The sequence below is a fragment of the Bombus bifarius genome, unplaced genomic scaffold (assembly GCF_011952205.1).
Source record: "Bombus bifarius isolate JDL3187 unplaced genomic scaffold, Bbif_JDL3187 scf7180000007973, whole genome shotgun sequence".
NCBI lineage: Eukaryota > Metazoa > Arthropoda > Insecta > Hymenoptera > Apidae > Bombus > Bombus bifarius.
The window spans coordinates 2,365,247-2,384,041 of record NW_022884359.1 but is presented as its reverse complement, the minus strand read 5'-3'; the positions used below and the strand labels follow the sequence as shown (position 1 = coordinate 2,384,041).

The window sequence follows — 18,795 nt, the reverse complement described above, 5'->3', positions numbered from 1 at the left end:
ACACATTCGAAATATTTTTTTTTCACAAGTGCAAAAATATATTTGCATGAACGATATATGCAAAAAGAAAGGGAAGGTTTTCTACCGAAAAAAAGTAAGATGCACATGGACTTTTGCACTTGCGAAAATAATATTATCGTAAATACGTAGCTATCTCCTTTTTCTCTTTCATTCTTTCCACGTACTTGAGAAACGCTGGGAACTAATAGCGCCAACACACTGTACATACATAGTACAGCTACATAGCTTGGAACACGGAGTATGAACGTTAAAATCCATTTCCATCCAGCGACACACCCGCGCCATCGAAAAAGGGAAGCCTCCGCTGTATCGCGTCTATTCACCACGGCTTTTTCAATTTAATTAGCCATAGGCGACTTGCACAGGCGAACAGGAACACGTGAACGAGACGCTGAAACCGATCGACCTGTACAGATTTCCCTTTCGTAATTGCCCTTTATGGAACGCGCACGCGAATTGACATCGCGCCGCGCAGAAATGCCCGTTTGTATTCATGCGGACGTGCCCGTGGATAAATCGCGAGCTGGACGAGCAGCCACGCAGCTGCGATTCCGTATACGATCCTTCCATAAGAAACCGTTTCCCGCCACGCGTGCCATTCTCTCGAATGCAAATTCGCGGGGTATCGCGACGACCTCACTCCAACGGGAACGTTTCAACACGTTACGAAACAACGCTCTCAAGGGTTTTCCAACGATAAATGTCGAAAAAGTCTTTCTACTCGGTACAGATACCGTGATAGTTTCAACATTGTTTTGGAAAGCGTGTATAGGTTTGTTCAAAATTCGCGCACTTATAGTCTCGTACTTTGTGGTTACACGTAGTTACCAAAGGAGATAGAAGTTGAAGATGTGAGATGAGATGAGAAGAGACGTAGGTTCGTTTGAAAATCGCGAGTCTAACAAGTTATACGTAGTGGAGGGGGTAGAAGTTGGAGGTGTGAAGAGAACAACGAGTTTTGAAGGTTTTTTAATCTTCGACTATATTTTATTCTTTTTATACGGTAAGCTGGTTCCAGGGAAACGTTGCAACATTGTGAAAGACTACTGTAAAGAGATTTCCAATGGTAAATGAGGGAAACGTTTCCTAGTTTGTATGGAAGTTGGAAATTTCTATGGAAACAGATTTTCGATATAATTTTGCGTGTAGTTTCGGAACAGTTTCGGAAAGTGTGGATAGGTTCGTCAAAAAATCAAGTGTCTAGCGATATGTCAATATGCCTTACACATAGTGTAGGCTGTGGAGATGCGAAACTGTGCAACATTGTGAAAGAATGCTAAGAATGATATTCCAATGGTAAATAGGAGAAACGTTTTTCCTACTTTCTATGGATATTGCGATGATTTTGATTGTAGTTTTAAATGTAGCTTCGATACAGCTTTGAGAAGGGTGAATAGGTTCGTTCATAAGCCGAACGCTTAATAAATTGTAGGTACTTAATGGAGGAGAATGGAGGAGAGTTCTTCTATTCTCGAAATTATACAGTACGTCAACAGGACTGCAACGAAAACGTTGCAACACTGTGAGAGACTGCATTTAAGGATTTTTCAATGATAAATATCGAACAAGTTTTCCACTTTGTATGGCTAAATATCGTGATGATTTCAGCACGATTTTGGAAAGGGTTCGAATCGGTTCGTTCAAAAGTCACGCGTTTAACCAGCGTTGGTTGATTAAGAAATGATGGACCTTACTGTATAAAATCCGATGAAATTCGTCAATTTCGCTCGATTGCTTAATTTGCCAAGAAAAATTCAACAGAATGTTAGCAACTAAATTTATGAGACTTCCTGTACACACCCTACGACTTTCCAGACTTTAAGAATCTAAACGATGTATCGAGTCTGGCTGGGAATAACGATGAGATCAGACGGAAAAGAAAAGTTTCGCGCGGTAAAATAGCAAACGCTAGGCTGCATTCGTTCCGATGGAACAAATTAACGAGCGTTTCTTGTCGCTTTCGAAAGCACACGCGGCCTTTCAGTCGCATTAAGCCCGCCAGACGCCGTTAGTTCCGGCTGAAACACGTTGGAAAACACCTTCTAGTCGATTTTTTTCGCGCGCCGACTCTCAAACAACAGCGATGTGCGCGCGCGCGCGCGCGAGCACACGGCATTTCACGACGCAGAAATTTCCAACTAGCGCGACACGTTATCGCCGCGCGGTTCTCCGAGAATTCCCGCACATTTTCCCTTGGTTAGTCTTTGAACTCCACGGTGAACGTCGCTCATGTACAGTGAACTTTTATCGACACACCTATACGCACACTTTGTCACATAATAATACCCAGTTTGATTTAATGTATCCTTTGTTCTTTAAAAAATTGCTACTTTTGGTATTTAGTGCTGTCGCGTTTCACGTACCTTATCTTTGTCGTTACGTTGAGTTCAATGATTCTTTGTTACCGTGGTTATCGTTATCTTGGCCCCTAATCAAAATTGTTACATATACAGTGGATTAAAAAAATATTGGCACATATCCTTATCCTCTAATAAAGCTTGGAACGTCAGCCTCTACGCTTTTAGAGTATCAAATTTTTATAATCATATGAAACTACCGATCATAAATGACACAATTAATTAGCATATAGATGTTATAATAAATAGCGTGCCAATACTTTTTGTAACCACGGTATAAGAATTTCCGTCAGGTATTTTTACTATTGGCTTCTCGCAAAAGTTCGCGAATCTAAACCTAAATATTCCTATATAATCCATTTTATATTAAAAAAAACAACGAGAATAGCCTCGTTACACGTTTTCCTGTCATCTTCAAATGAAACATTACGCTAACGCAACTTTGCTTCTTAATGGATCGATATTACAGGTCTGTGCATCGTGTATTCAATTTTATACTTTATCGTATGATCTTTGATTAGTTTTTCTTGCGCGCAAACTTTATTTGCGAGCCTGGAAGCCGTTAGGCACAACGTCAGATTTGTTGGCGCCGCGCCAGTGTATGAATTCTTGCGAACATGTATCAGCAGATCGCTCTTTTCCCATTCAGTCGACGCGCAAGCATTAAGTCCGGGGTCGACCATGTTCAAACAACAACCGGGTAAATCCCTCGGATGCCTAAGCGTGTTTTGACGCGCATACCGCGGATAACTACACAAAGAACGCTGGAAAATGGAACAGCTTTGTTATTTTAATTTTTCGAGAGAAGAACGCGGCCGACTCTTGAGAAAATTCTGAAACTCTTGCGATCGTGAGAAACATGTTGTACTTGATACTTTCTTCCCTCTACGCATCTCATATAACGTGGTATTTGTAGAATGAATGGAATTTGCAATTCAATTTCCATCGAGTCTAACAGCGAGCGATAAGCGGAGAACTAAAAGCGAAGATATAAATCTGCCGTGGCTTTCGATTGACATCGTCCAAGTGGATATAAACGAACACATTAATCTGAATTCTTTTGGACTATTACATTTTCATCGCTTTTGTCCGTCATCGGCACGTACCACACCCTTTTCTAACTATTGTCTCAAGTACCATTATACAACTATAGAGGTACACTTTATAGCTCACATAAATTAATCCCTCGAGTTATCCAGCGGCCAAAGCACAACTGAAAATAATGCCAATCGCAAGCTCGAGTCAACAACGGCCACAGCCGTAGGATTCAATTAATGTAGCCTAACTAAAAGTCTGGAGCCTCTAACGTTACAAGAATCGGACAATACGACTATAAATTCCGTTAGCGACCATTCAGAGGAACTTCTAGCCGTACGGTAACCTCTAACACGCGTGACCGACGGTAGAGTGCGTGAAAAGTGGACAAGTCGGGGCCAAACGATCGATTCCCACGTAGCACACGCCAACCGTTTACGATCGAATTGCAACGAAAACGAAATCGGTCTCGCGATACGTGCATGGCGGGCAATTACGCTTGTTCTGCCCACGTGACGCGAACGCGTTGCGTTTAGCCGGTTGATTTAGTGGCCGTTTAATCCATTTAGAGATGGAAAACGCAAGTGGAACTGGAAGCGAGACGGTTTTTGCTCCGGTGTCATGCTAATACGATTTACGAGTGGCGAGTCGCCAGCGGAAGAGAGTTATCAAGGCGACGTTCAAACCGTCGTTTCCTCGCGCATGTACACTGGTTAAGGCTTTATGCGAGGGATTTCTTGTTTTCTATCTTTTTCTTTTTTTTTTTTTTTTGTAAAATTATCGGGCCACATGCGACGACGATACATCGGTGCGCTTTGAAACGCACGTAACGTGCGTTGGTTAGAGAACACTTTGACGAAGGTTGGGAATTTTTGTTTTCCCATTGTCGAACGTGTATGCGTTTTAGCGTGGATTTGGCAAGGTTACAGAGTGAGAAAATTATGGAAACGGGACTCCATGTGAAACGACCGTAGACGAGATTTTCGATTTTGTACGCGACGGCGAATTTCATTTTGCCGTATAGAAAATCTCTTTCGTGGAATAGAGAATTCCCTTTGTGGGAAGAGATGACTTGTTGCGGGGTTTGTGGGAAAGGAATGTGATTTTGTGAGAGCCACCGATAAACGATGAATTATGGAACGTGAATTACACGCGTTTCTTTCGCCTTTCAACGCCGGAATACGAATAAACCACTCTCTTATTCCTGATCTCGTGATATTCACGGTCAGCGGGGAGCAACGCCATAAATACACTCCGATAGACCTAAGGGCGCGAGTTATTTTCATAGTCTGGGAATATTACAGTCGCGTCACCTTTTTAAAAATACGAGTTCGTTTCCTAAGCTGACTTGCGACTCTGGAATCCCACGGGTTGAAACAGACAGCGCTTTGTCTATAAAATCATCGATAAAGACATAGTCCGCTAGCAATTGACCGTATATTGGACTACTTTTATAGTTACTTAAAAACAATATAAAATATTGTGGTTAATATTCTACATCGAAAATTATATCGAAATGAAAGGAATCTTTTATTATTATAGAAAAAAGTAAGCAATTTCTTTTACTAATAAAAGCAATTCTTCGAAAGTTCCTTTCGAAATAACTATACTATATATGATAAATTTTGATTAATTCCTTTTGATTAATTTTGATTAATTGCCTGAAAGCAAAAGCTGCTTTTAAAATCATTTTTATGATATCTATATACATATTTTACAATCTCTTGATACAGCTTCGAACAAAAGTCCGCAGAGTTGGAAATTATGTCGCGGGACGTTTCGAAAGACGAATTATCATCAGAAAGCTAAATCACAGCATTCTATACCAAATAACGAGATACAAAAGACCACTCACCATTTCGTCCAGGCTCTTCAGATCATTGGTGACGATCTGCGGCTGGGGTCCATAAATGAGACACGGTTCCTCCTGTTGCATATCAGCGTAGTCGTCGTCGCTCTCCTCGTTTCCATTATTTCCATGAGCTCCGTTCGCCGCTTTATTCTCCGCTGCGATCTCTCGATCGATTTGTCTCTCCATTTGTACCAACATTGGCGCCAGCATACCAAATTTCGCGCCCCGCCTGGCGACCTCCAATAGACAGAGAATCACGTGTCGTTCGTTCTTGCGCATAATCAGGTCATCGGTCTCGAATAACAGACACTCGATGATTCCGAGGCTGTTGCGGCACCAGCCGATAAAGTTGGACACGTTGTCACGGGCGAAGAAGGTGCCGGCCTTCGCGTTCGGCAGGAAGGCCACGTCGCTCAGCTGGCTCATCGGTAACGCCAACGACGAGGTCATCGATCGTGTCATCGAGATTTTGCGCGCTTGACGCCGCGCCACGTACTCGGCCGCCGACTTGCGTACGTTGTTCGCGTGCTGCAAACAGAAGATAAAACGGTACTGGTTAGAGGCGCGTGAGGAAGCAACAAACGTACTGGATAATACTGGTTCGAAGAATCGCGATGGTTTTGACTTGAATTTTCCTGTGTTTCACATAATTTGGCTTGGTTTGCCTTGGTTTGGTTTGGTTTGGTTTGATTTGGTTTGGTTTGGTTTGGTTTGATTCAATGGAATTGGCAAATGTGATACTCCAATGAGCCGGAAGAGATTGGATATTTGTATATTTGAGTGTATTGTATTTAAGAAAGAAGCGAACATACCGACCTGATTAGTCGTGATGGTTCGAGTTGAATTTTTATGTTTGATTTGGTTTAGTTTGGATTGCTTTGATTTAATGGATCAGCAAATGTGATACTCTAATGAATGTAGTTTGGTTTGATGTCGTTTGGTACAGTGAGAATGACGAATTTGTCGCTTCGATGAGTCAATGAATGTTAAGTCAAATCTTCGTACGTTTGTCTGTGTTTAACTTGATTTGATTTTGTTTGACAACCGCCAAAATAGTGGTTATCACGCGTCAGTAAATCTAGACGAATTGTTTTCTTTGGTTCGTTGATCTCATTTATAAGAAGATACTTGACCATCGATCACTGAAAGCATTGAAACTAATTCAATTAATTGTACAGACTCGATGCTCGATTTCACGAGGAAAATAATCTGCAAACATAATTCTACGATTCGTAACAGTTATTTAAAATTCATTCCACTATATCAAATCCAAATTAAACTCAAATTATCTGTCTCGGTTGAACAAACAATGATATAGTTGGCTCGCATCTATCTCATTCTCCTTCCTACTGACTTCTAGAGCCACACGACTGGCATTCACCGGTAGGAACGCGGCCCGTTCGCTGCCGCTCATTTAAACAGTCAAACAGACACCGGCGATAACATCTTAACACCCGTGAAACTAATTGTTCCATTAATAACAGCGCGCACCTTTCTTCTCTGCCGCGATTAACATTCACGCGAGCGATAAATATTGTACAAGGCACCGTGGAATCTTCAACTTCTGCACGATGTAGCGTCCATGTATTCATAAGACGTATACGATTTTATCATCGACTATGAGCTGCTTAAGTAACCGGCTGATAATTGGATATCGAGATGATGTAAATGAGCTTACGTCTAATAACAGGTTTTGCTGCGTGGTCTATCGTTTAATATCGAGTAGTGCGCCTGTTACAATCAGACGACCTGTTATGTACGCCCTTTTCTCTATTTTTCATTTCTCTATGTTAATTAAAAATGAAACGACTTATCAAGACGTAAAATCGCGAATCATTAGACCGCTCGATACAACACCAACTTCCATTCGAATTTTAATCTGAATCTCAACTTCCATTTAAATTTAGAGTCAATTCTCGTTGTAACAACGGAATTGCTCATAATTCTCAAACCCTGCCTGTGGCAAGGCTTCCAGTATACTTTGTTAATTTCCTGTTAATCAATCATCGATCCAACCATTTCCCGATCCTTTCTTATCAGCCTGGCGCGTCAGTCGCATGTCTAAAGAAAGAAATCGCGTTTCAAAGTCTCCCGTTCAGCGGGAAACAATGATCGCCCTTATTCTCAGTGCTATAACTATCGATACGAAGAACTCGCCAGCCACAGCGAGCACTGAATTCTTTATGATTGAATTGTCGATGCACAAAGGATCGCGCTGACAAAAGATCTAAAGTAGAATTAAATTTCAATCGAAATAGAAACGAAATTTCGATACTCGAATATTCTCGATTAAATTCGAAATTCGTCAGAGAATACACGCAAGAAATACTTGAAATAATACTTGAAATAAAATAAAACTATCGAACGAAATTACATTAACGTTCGATGTAAATCAAATTCATAGCAGTGAAACCAAGTCAAGTGCGTGAAATATTTGAAATATGAGTCAAACGAAAGATTTGCGTTATCAACTCAAATATCATCCTCCCCTCTTGTGATCATAGTCCATTTCAGTGCACGAGCGTCGCCTGTTCTATCTTCAATCTCTATCAACTTCGAGTTGGCTTAATAAAACAAATAAAAAAAAAAAAAAAGAAATATTCGCTAGAAAGGTCAACAGTGGCCAGAAAATATCCAGTATCGCTAGAGATTTCCATTAACGTATCGACTATAAGTAACTTTATACTCGGTCTACAATGAAACGAAACTTCTATCGACAGATGCGGTTTCCACCGCAACAGAAGGTACACTCGGTATTATTCGTCTTATTTCTATCGAGAGGCAAAAGAAAGAAAGGAATAGATCGCGGTACGACAGTGAGTTAATTAATCGTAGCTTGCGAAATTTTTGCGAAATATCTTGCGATATTTTTGGACGCGTCGATTTTTTTTGCTTTTTATTCTCGAGCGTTGTCTGTTTGCCTAATTCCGAGGGCTCACGAGGTCAATGTTACGCGGATTAATGCCTTCTCATCTCACTTTCACCGTACCACATGCTCGCTGTTCGCGATTTTAAAGCTACCAATTCTGGCATGTAATTTAGTAAACTAAATTTCATTTATACGAGAAAATTTCTCTAACCAGAGTTAAATCGATTTTTCAGAGGTCAAGTTCGATTTTGAATAGAACATTAAAATTCGGAGAGACGAAACTGTGAAATAAAATTTCGCTTAACTCGTCAATGAGAATTTCAATTTCCTTACGAAATGTTGATTATCTTAAGCATAATCTTTCTTCTTTAAATATTTCTTTCGCTTCTCGTTTAAGGAAAGAAGGGAACGATTTGTGAAGAAGTTTTTTCAAGAAAAATATTAGAAATATAATGATATTCACGTGTACACTTTCTATGTTTTATCGACAATAAAAAACAATTTTAGGTTTCATTTTGTTAAAAGGTTTCCTTTTAAAAATACTCCTTTTATAATATTTATCAAGAAGTTTCTTCGAGAAAAGATATTACAAATATAATAATATTCATACACTTCGCTGTTTTATTTAACGACAAGAGACGATTTCACCTACGTTAAGAAATTCTGAAAATGAGATTGATTTCCTAAATGTTGTCTAATGTTTCGAGGAATAAAATAAAATAAGATCGAATTTCTGAGAACAGAAGCGACCTATCAAGTTGGTAGTTATGCAATTAGAGCATTTCAAAACTCAATTACACAGAAGCGATCGTTTTCTATTGAGCAAACTTCTCGTACCATTCATACCGCGTATCTGCCGGCACCGTCGTTGTTAATCCGACTACAGGCGACTTGATAAAGCAGTTAAAGAGGTCAACTGGCAGACGCTGATCGATTGTTCCGTAATTCTTCATTTCCTGCCACGATACGCTACCATGAATTTCAATAATTCCCGACGGTAGCATAGAACCCAAGTCTAACAGCCTTTCTTCGAACCAATTTAAGAATCCTCTTTGTTTTCTAGTCTTACGTAGATATTCCAGTCTTGTTCAGTTCGCTCAAAGAACAAATATTTCTTCTTTTCCTAAGATAATTGCTAGCATTCCTTTTGTTAAAAGATTTCTGTTCAAATCATCGGAACTTGAGAAAGTTGACAAATTTTGCTGTACTTTAGATACAGTTTCCGAAGATGAAACATATTTTAGAAATTCGAGGGATTAATTCAATGTACCGAATTTCGTACAATTTTAGAGAGTGAAATTGAAGCTTGAAAAATTTGTAGAAGCTTCGAAGACTGAATTCCGAGTACTAAGTTCGTCAAAATGCCAAAAACTAAATTTAAAAAGAGAAATTTTTTTAATGGATATATGAATTCAAAGCTTCGAATTTTTGTCATAGTTCAGAGATGAATTCAGTGTTACGAAATTCTCAGGAATTTCAAAGATTGAAACGTATCTTATAATTAATCGTATTGAAACATAATTATCGTTATTACCAAATGGATTATGACGATTTTAATACGTAAATTCGATTAATGTACATAGGATTTCTAGTCTTCATCGTTAATGGTATTCCTAAATAAATTGTATTGACGTCAGACGAGGTTCGGAGCGCGTCGCATTACCAAAACCAAAGTCAAACATCCGCGAAATGCTAGAGACGGGGCGATAGAAGCGACGGCTAACTGGAAATCGGAATAGGACATAACTGTTTCTCGAATTAATTTCCGAATGTTCACCTGAACGGCAAATTTCCGAAATCGGCGACGTAGAATCGATCTGTGACCCAGTCGCTCCGTTCTTCGTGTCGAAAGCAACCCAATTTCACTGTAGAAACTTGCACAAACAATTTCCAAACATTTCGTCGTAGTCGAGAAATTACAAAATATAGCAATTTCAAGTGTCGCGCAACCTACTTAAAATTTGCTCAAATTTTATTCTTTAAAATATTTCTAAAAAATATATTTTTTTTAAATGCGCAACTTATTCGGTGCAAACGTTTCGGTTCGTGAAGAGTTACAATTCAATTTAAACGAAGACAACATTTTTCATGCTATTTAACTGTAACCACAATCGTCAATTAAAAAATTCTCGACCGAACGATAAAACCAATCAATTTCGACTAGTATGGAGCGTGACAAAAACGATTGTGCCCACTCTTGTCGCATTCGCAGGATTTCCAGACGCGAAGGCGAACGAAACAACGGCTGGTTAGGCCGTTGACACGTTCGCCTAATCTCTATATTATCCCCGGGGAGGTATCGAGCCGGGACGGCCGACCGGATGCTGTTACATAGAATTTTTACGAGTGTTGAACGGCTCCAGCCGTGGAACCGCTCGCATACCATCGCCTTATGGGCTCCACGTGCGCGCCACTACTAGATACGAACCCTTCCAACGTCTACAACGATCCAGTTGCCCTAAATTCTTCAATATGCATCGATTAATTTTCTCAAACGTCATAATTATATTATAAAATGTGGATGACCAAATTCTTCAGTTTTAGAAAACTAAAAAAGAGTAAATCGAAAGATTCGAATTTTTCAAGATGTCGAAGAATGAACTTTATTATCTTGATCAACCAATCTAACTACAAAGGTCTTCAATTAAATCTATCAACATAACCGTATAACCGTAAGTCTCCAAGAGACTTAAAAGGACTCAGGTATAGACACAAACGTCATACTAGCAGAGTGTTCGAAGTATCAATTATATAAGACTGTGCGTAAAATATGTGGAATGTCATTGGAATACAGTGAGATTCAAAAGCGAGTATATACCTTTCAAAAATAAAATTCGTGGAACATTGACCTATCTACAGATTCTTATTTACGTCTTTTTACCATTTAATTTGCATTCCTACATGGCAACTTTCTCAAATTTTTTCAATTTACCATATGAATATCTTTTAGATTTAAGTGAATTTAATATGAAATGAGTAATGGAACAATTTTATGAATTAATTTTATTTTTGAATAATGAATAAATTTTGTATTTAATTTAGTAACAGTGCCGTATAGATAGATGGGTATTTGTAATCCCATTTCCCCATGGGGTCATAGAATAGACTTGGTTTACAATGTTCTTTATAGACACTCGTCCCTTCACACTGTACCCACATCGTCCCACATCTCATCTGTAGCGTTATATACTTAAGCTTTATTTATTACCTATTCACCCTCGTAATATATAGATTATTTAGAAAATGATTGAAATTAATATTTACATTCTTGCGTAAACAAGCCATATATTTAACAAAATTTCATTCCTACCCGACTGTCTACACAGTGGTCGTAAAAAAGGGCCCATAAAATAAAGGGTTATAATACTCGCTAAGAGGAGCAAGAAATGTTCAAACAACGTACGTACGAAAGTGAATCCTTTCCATGTGAAATCGACTTTTATTCTTTATTAGCGTCTTTATTAGCGTGGTTCTCTTCGCATCACGTTGAACGTCGAGTTTACAACCTCGAACTAATACAAATAAAAGGTACCATTCGTTTACCATGTTCGCTCGAATTCGCGATAACGCCACTGAAAAATAACAGTCGATTTTACATCGAAACAATTGCTTCCAGATTCCACGTTGATCAGACCATTCTCTGCTACTCTGGGCAAGTACTATTGGGTTGGCAACTAAGCGATTGCGGATTTTGTCATTAGGTGATAATTACTTAATTGCCAACCCAATATGATACATTTAAGTTATGGACCTTTTTCTACGACCACGCTATTGTGACAACAATCATACCTAAATTCACGTCATTTCACACTACCTGACAATGAACCTTCAGGCTTCGACCTTACCTTCGCACATGGCCCAACACCAAATTTCCCCCATTACATAGGACACTTAGGATCCTCTCCTTGCCCCTCAACTCCCACAAACTCAACATATAAAAACTGCGAGCATTCGACCACGAGATTAGTCTTCGATACAGTCTTGGCCGCGACTTGAACAATTATTTCAATACTTGAATATTAATTTTTAATATGAAATACAAAAGAACAGTCGAGTTAAGCTATCGCTCAGCTCTTCCTTTTTTTATCACGAATTTTTCGTGACACTATATGCAACAATTTTCGAATAAATGTCTTGCCTTCGATATCTGTACTCGCTTTCCACTATCGTTGTATCTGAAAACGTGACAAGGGGTTGTGAAAATGAGAGTCACTGGTTCGTAGGAGAGGAAGAGTAGCGTGCAAGAGAGTAGAAAAGGAGAGAAACGCCACATATGGTAATATAACCGAGCAGATGAGAGTTTGACGGCAGGATGTCACATTATGTGGCCTTTGACCCCCTCCCCTCCCCCCTTCTTCTACTCATGTTCTGACATGGTATCGTCTGGGCCGCGCCGACGGTGTGGGCAAACGCGCTTAATGAAAATGGCTGGTACACATTCAACATCGTAAATTAGAGCGGAGCCTCGCGAGAGACGCGCAACGTACGATCGCAGGGGAGAGAAGCGCGCGCGGCATCGTTAACCGTAATGCCACGGAGAAAAGCGTAACGCGCCGCGGTTTCGTTTATTTGCTCGTCGCAAACACGAACGCTGTCGCTGCGAAGAGGAAGCGACCTCTCTCGACCCCGTACCGATCGTCCGATCTTCCTCTTTTCGTTCATCTTTGAATTTTGTTCTCGTTTTCCTTCTATTGGGTTATTTATGGTCTCTTGTCTTCTTTTGTGTTCATTAATCGTCTTTCTTCTTTCTGTCTTTTCTCCTTCGTTCTATAGTCGACAGGTTTTACGGTAATCCTCGTTTGTAAATAATGATCGATTTCTAGGAAACTGTAAAATATTTTTCGCGTGGATATTTCAAGGTAACCTTCGTTAATCAAGTTACCAAGTATAGGCTCATAATCTAATTACGAAATTAGTTGGATGATTTTGTAAAACAATCGGTAATTCCTAATTGCAAAGTTGTTAAATAATTTTCAATCCCGGAAAAGTCTCTCGATTATATTCGCTTCTTTCTTCGACCTCCACGTTGATACGGATTTTCCTCTCCCGTTTTTCCATCGATTTTGCTCGTTTGTATTACTCACGCAGATCAATAGCTCATACGAAGAAATGATACAAAATCAAAAGGAAATTTAGTTTGTTATAGGATAAATCGAACAGTGAATCAATATCAGACTTATATCTAAAAAAAAAAGAGACGAGTAAGGAAAAACAAGCTTTCTAACCAATTAATAATAAACTTGGTAATAAATAATGTCAAAAATTCTAATGACGAAGAATCTTAAGAAAAAAGGAACATAGCCTAAAGATGAGGAAAACACTAATCGACTTCGAGGCAACTATACTTCAAAAAAGTCTCGATTCACGTATCCCTCCTACTCAAAGACGATAAATATTGGAACTTTCACGTTGCATACTGTAATTTGTGGCTGACACTCGTGTCGTGAATCATCTGCATGGTTTTTTCGCGTGTCACGGAAGTCGACGAGAAGAACCTCTTCCGTTTTTGTCGTTGTTAGCGCGCACGAGAAATAACTGGTCGCACAATGGCCAACTTTAATTGGTAGTTTTTATGCATGGGAAAAGGAGAGTCGGAAAAGCAAGCATTCCTGTAAAGTAGACGAGTCTATGGGTGAAAATAGGAAACACCGTGCCCCTTAAGAATAGAAAACATCCGCTTTTTAACTCGTTCTACCGTTACAAGATTTTCCCTGGCCCGTTGTAGAAACTACAAGCTATTCTTTCACGGTCGAAAGCCGTGCTTATTATATGGCAGGCTCGTTATTTGCGTTTTGGAGCGAATCCTCTCCGCCAACGTCCATTTTCCTTTCACTTCGACCCGGAATTAGGAATTTCGATGCAAAATTCTTCGACTCGAGATTAATTACGTTTTGATCGTTTCCGGCTCGGTTGCATCTCTCTAACGTCAGGCAATATCTCGATCTTCGATAAAATATGAAGAGATTGTTATCGATGTACGTCATTTTTTCGTTCAATTTTACGTTAAATATTTTCTTGACGCGTTGAAAAATGTCTATGTTTGCCGAGGTAAGAGCAGAATTGAAACATAAAGATTCGAGTATCGCAACGGGATTAGGAATTGGATGCACAAGTGGTTAATCGCTACTGTGAAATTATACAGTAGTCTGCGAAAGTATTCAAACACTTACAGAAGTTTTTAATAGATACATTATCAGTGTTGTTCGTGGCACACTTTGAAACCAGCCCTATGTGGACACTCCTATCTTGATAAGATAAATAAATATATATCGTATATTATATATTAAAAAATCAAAGAAAAGATTCTTCAAAATGAATCTCCACGCACATTTCTCTGTTTATCTTTCTCCATTGAAAAAATATGGAATATAGCAATTACTAATCAATTTTATTGAATAACAGGAACTCGATCGATCTAATCGCTAACAACAATAGGTTACGATACATAATCGCTTAACACCCGTAGTTTCTCCCATATCTAAAAACGCGTATCTTCCAATGATTCATCTATTATAGTATTGTTAAAAGTACTTTATATCGAAAGCAATCAAGCTTAATCTTAACACTCATCATCGATCTATCGTAAAACTTTTAAAAATAATTTCTATGAAGAGCCATCTAACCTAGATAATTCTAGCTTGCGTGCAATTTTCCACGATAATAACAGAATTTAATGAACGAGACAAACGTAATCGAAACTGTAGACAGACAGCTAGAACATGTGCAATTGCTGCGCAATTTTCTATGACTGGTATATCGTCGCGCGCACCTATGCATACGCAGCTGATACACGTGTGGACTTAATTTTTTAAACATAATTATCTCGTCACGCTTATCCAACAAGAGGTCACGATACACTATCTCCAATAAATATGTAGCCATTAATTACGTTACGGATTATTTTGCGCAGCCAATTGTACGCTCAATTACTTAATAGCCAGCTGATGTGGATTATTCCGCGACGGCCGGTACACTGTGGGAAAACTGCCTTCAACCAGTCGAACACCGCAATACATTACGGAGAAACCAATACCCATTGGTAAATAGATATTTATGACGCGATACCGACCGACTGCCAACAAGTTTGATTCATCTCGACGAGCCGAACGCGTTCCAAGAACCGCCGCGTTCGAGAGTTAATTGAGTTAGCGTCCAGTCGTGATAGGTGAGGTTAGGCGAGGTTAGGTTAGGTTAGCTTAGGTTAGGTTAGCTTAGGTTAGGTTAGGTTTGTAGATATCGTTGGTGGTTTGATCGATGATACAGAAGAGCTTGAAATGTGAATTCCACGTTACAAGAAGGGAGAATTGCTTTGTAGAAAAGAAATACATTTTAGAGTGTTCTATATGGTTGAGGTTAGGTTTGCACGTATCATTGATGGTTTGATTGATAGTCAGAAGATCTTGATATTGTATTCGAATTTGAATTCATACGATTATGGGATAGTCTGGTGAAAAAGGAATGACTTTCAAGTTCGTTGTATGATTGAGATTAGGTTTGCAGGTGTCTTCTATAAAAATTACAGATAAAAAAATCGGCAAATGACTGTGCCAGTGGATGGTGAGATAAATGGGACAAACAGGTTTTCTATATGATTGAATTTAACTATGCAGATATCGTACGGTGGTTTGATTAATAATGAGAATTTAACATATCTGTATTTTGATTCGTACAAATGTGATATAATCTGGTAAGAATGAAATAAATTGATGGTTTTCTAGTTGTTGTCTAAGTTTCCTAGATGAGATTAGGATGGTAGAAACGGTTGATGATCCACTAACTAGATAAAGTGGAACTGCTTAAGAATAGGAGAAACGGTTTCTATTCGAGCAAATTTCGCGTATGCAAGTGTCTCGTTTCGCTTTCGTGCAAATGCCACCAGCACTTTGCACCGAATAAAGCACACTTTCCATCGGCTAATCCGTCTCGACGGGCGTTTGAAGCGAAGCGTTTCAACGATTCAAATGTCCCGTCACAAGAGCATTGTGAATTGTGTGACACGACACCGACGCGACGTTTCGGTGACACTCGCTATTTGGTTTAATCTCGAGATAACAGGGCTTTGCGTTAGATATCGCGTTGTACAAATTGGCGTCCAAAGGACTCTGTGACCGCTGGAAATCCGATTTCAATAGCTAAATTTGTAGCGGAGGATTTTATATCGAAATCAAAGTTAGAAAGATACGTAGTGCAGGTAACGGAGATAGTTGAGAAACTTGACTATTCGACAATTTTGAACTGGAACAATTGGAAATCGTGAAGTTGAAAAATCAGAATTGCGAAAAATTTGGTAATTGCAACGTTTCTTCGAAATGTCGCGCTGAAAAAATTGATAAGCAGACAATTTTCTATTTGATAATTCGAAAATTGAAAAAAATCATTGCAAATTGGAAAATTTAGGAATGTTATCAATTGAAGAGGTGAAAAAACAACAATCAACTGATGTAGGTGTCAGCTTTCAGAAATTGATAATATTGGCAATTCGAGCATTTGTCAACTAGAAAAATCCGGACCTGGGAACACTACCAATTAAGGGAATTAGGAATGAGGTAAATTATCAATTAAGGTAACGAGAAACGAGATGGAATTGCCAATTGAGGAAATTGAATGTTGACAAAACTAGAAATTGTACGGATTACGAACTGAGAAATTGAATTCCGTAGCATTCGAGAGAAAATTGATTTCTATTTCTGTATCACAAGTGTACATTTATTTTTACACCAGATATAGAACGGAATTCAAAAAAATATTATTTTTACAGATGATAGATTCAGTTTCGATTTCACTATCGTATTATTACATCCAACTGGGTCTCGATCAATCGCAAAAAGTTGCACGCCAATATACTTGCCATAGATCACGGTGATTAATCTTAATTACCGAAGCATAACGGAGATTGATAACAAACAACCGGTGAAAGATCAAACGCGGCAATATGTCTGCCGGCCAATTGCTTCTTGTATTAATTAACATTCCTCTTCCTATATCACGGCATATCTATCTCATTATTCCATAAACCCATCCACTAAAAATAATAACCGATAACGATAAGCTTTTCATACTACTACTCGTAAAATTAGTAAAAATATACGAAACGATTTACAATAGGACAACCTAAACCCTGTATAAATAAAGTACAAAATCTGTATTTTTATCAATGTTTTTATCACTTTCTACTTTTCAACAAATTTATTTCTAAAAACGCGTAAAAGCTAACGTAAACCTTCAAATAGTAACCATCATTCAACGTAAAGAAGATTATCAAACTTATCAAAAATATGATCCTCCAGAGAATACATCTAACGTAAGAAAATATAGCAAACCTTTATTTCAATTCCCTTTATTTCAATTTCCAAAGACAGGAAAGGAGATAATAAAAAAAAATAAGATACAAAAGATTTAATAGGAAGAATTGTAAAGTAGCAGGACCTTTCGTTAGGCTGTCTACGTTTCCTGGAATCGTGTTTCTACTTCAGTTATCCTTCGCGAGGGTGGGAAATAGAGGCAAAACGATTTGTTGTCGGCTGGTCTAGCCGAATTTTTCTCCTTTTTTTCGGGGAATACCAGAAATAAACAGTCAGTCGTCCTTTCATCCGGCCTTTTTCACGTCTAAATATAACGATTCCTCCACCGAGATGCAACACGGCGCATAGGGCTGCGCTGGAAAAACAATCGACCAAAATAGAATGTCGAGCGACCATGGTGATGCTGGAGCACGACTGTCTAGGACCTTTTGGGATTTACATATCTTTAGTTGCCTTTTAATCCAGTTCCAAGTCGAATTCCTCTGACTAATCCACTGGATAATAGGTACAAGGTCTTCTCAGTTGATTTTGAACTGGTAATGACGTTTCAGGGTCTTTCGCAAGGGTCATAAGTCTTTTAGAACATCGTGTAAAATTTTTTAGGACTGGAAAAGCAAGATGTCATATCCGGAGTAGAGAATTATCATCTCTTAGATCTTTTCCTCGAGTGTTTTACTTCATTTTGATGTTTCTTTATTTTTCTCGTGTTTTTAAGGCAATTGTGGAGAGTTCGAAAAGTACCGGTAGCTTTAAATTATTTATTTGGAGATTTTTGAGAATCTTAAGATCAGATTCTTAGAATAATTGCAAAGACAGGAGAAGAAATACTCGGTGTAAGGAAACGAAAATATATAAAGGATAATATCATTTGGATAATTTTCAATTTCAAGAAACGGTTCAATTCCGAGACGTGAATACTTAAATAAATTATCACGAAATTAAAATCATAAAAGCTGGCGTATATTGTGAAATTCTATAGGCCGACAAAACCATTCGAATAACATTAAAAAGACAACGTTGTGAAAAAGTATCGCTTGAATATTTCTATAAAATACTTTACATCGCGACAAAAAAATATAGATGAGAAGTAAAAGATTTAAATAAATTACCACAATAATAAAATTACGCAATAAAGTCATCCATATCGCATAAATCTTATAAACCACAAAGCCATAATTTCAAGAAGCCGTTTCCAAATATTTCACCATGAACAAATACCAATTTTAATAAATTATCATCAAACTAAAATAATAATGCATACTAATAAATATACGTAAAAAGATACTTTATTCCAAAAAAAGAGAAGAAAAGTAAGAATTTGAATAAATCATCATAATAATAAAATTATAATCGTATATA

General features: G+C 38.4%; 1 protein-coding gene across 2 annotated transcripts in view; it reads right to left on the bottom strand.

The window, feature by feature from the left end:
• The window catches only part of LOC117216751 (GAS2-like protein pickled eggs), an 89,492-nt gene that overhangs the window by 41,852 nt on the left and 28,845 nt on the right, over positions 1–18,795 (bottom strand). For both annotated transcript variants that reach the window (XM_033463733.1, XM_033463734.1), the window contains exon 3: positions 5,269–5,793. In XM_033463733.1, the coding sequence (XP_033319624.1) occupies positions 5,269–5,793 (525 nt within the window). The remainder of the gene's footprint in view (positions 1–5,268; positions 5,794–18,795) is intronic.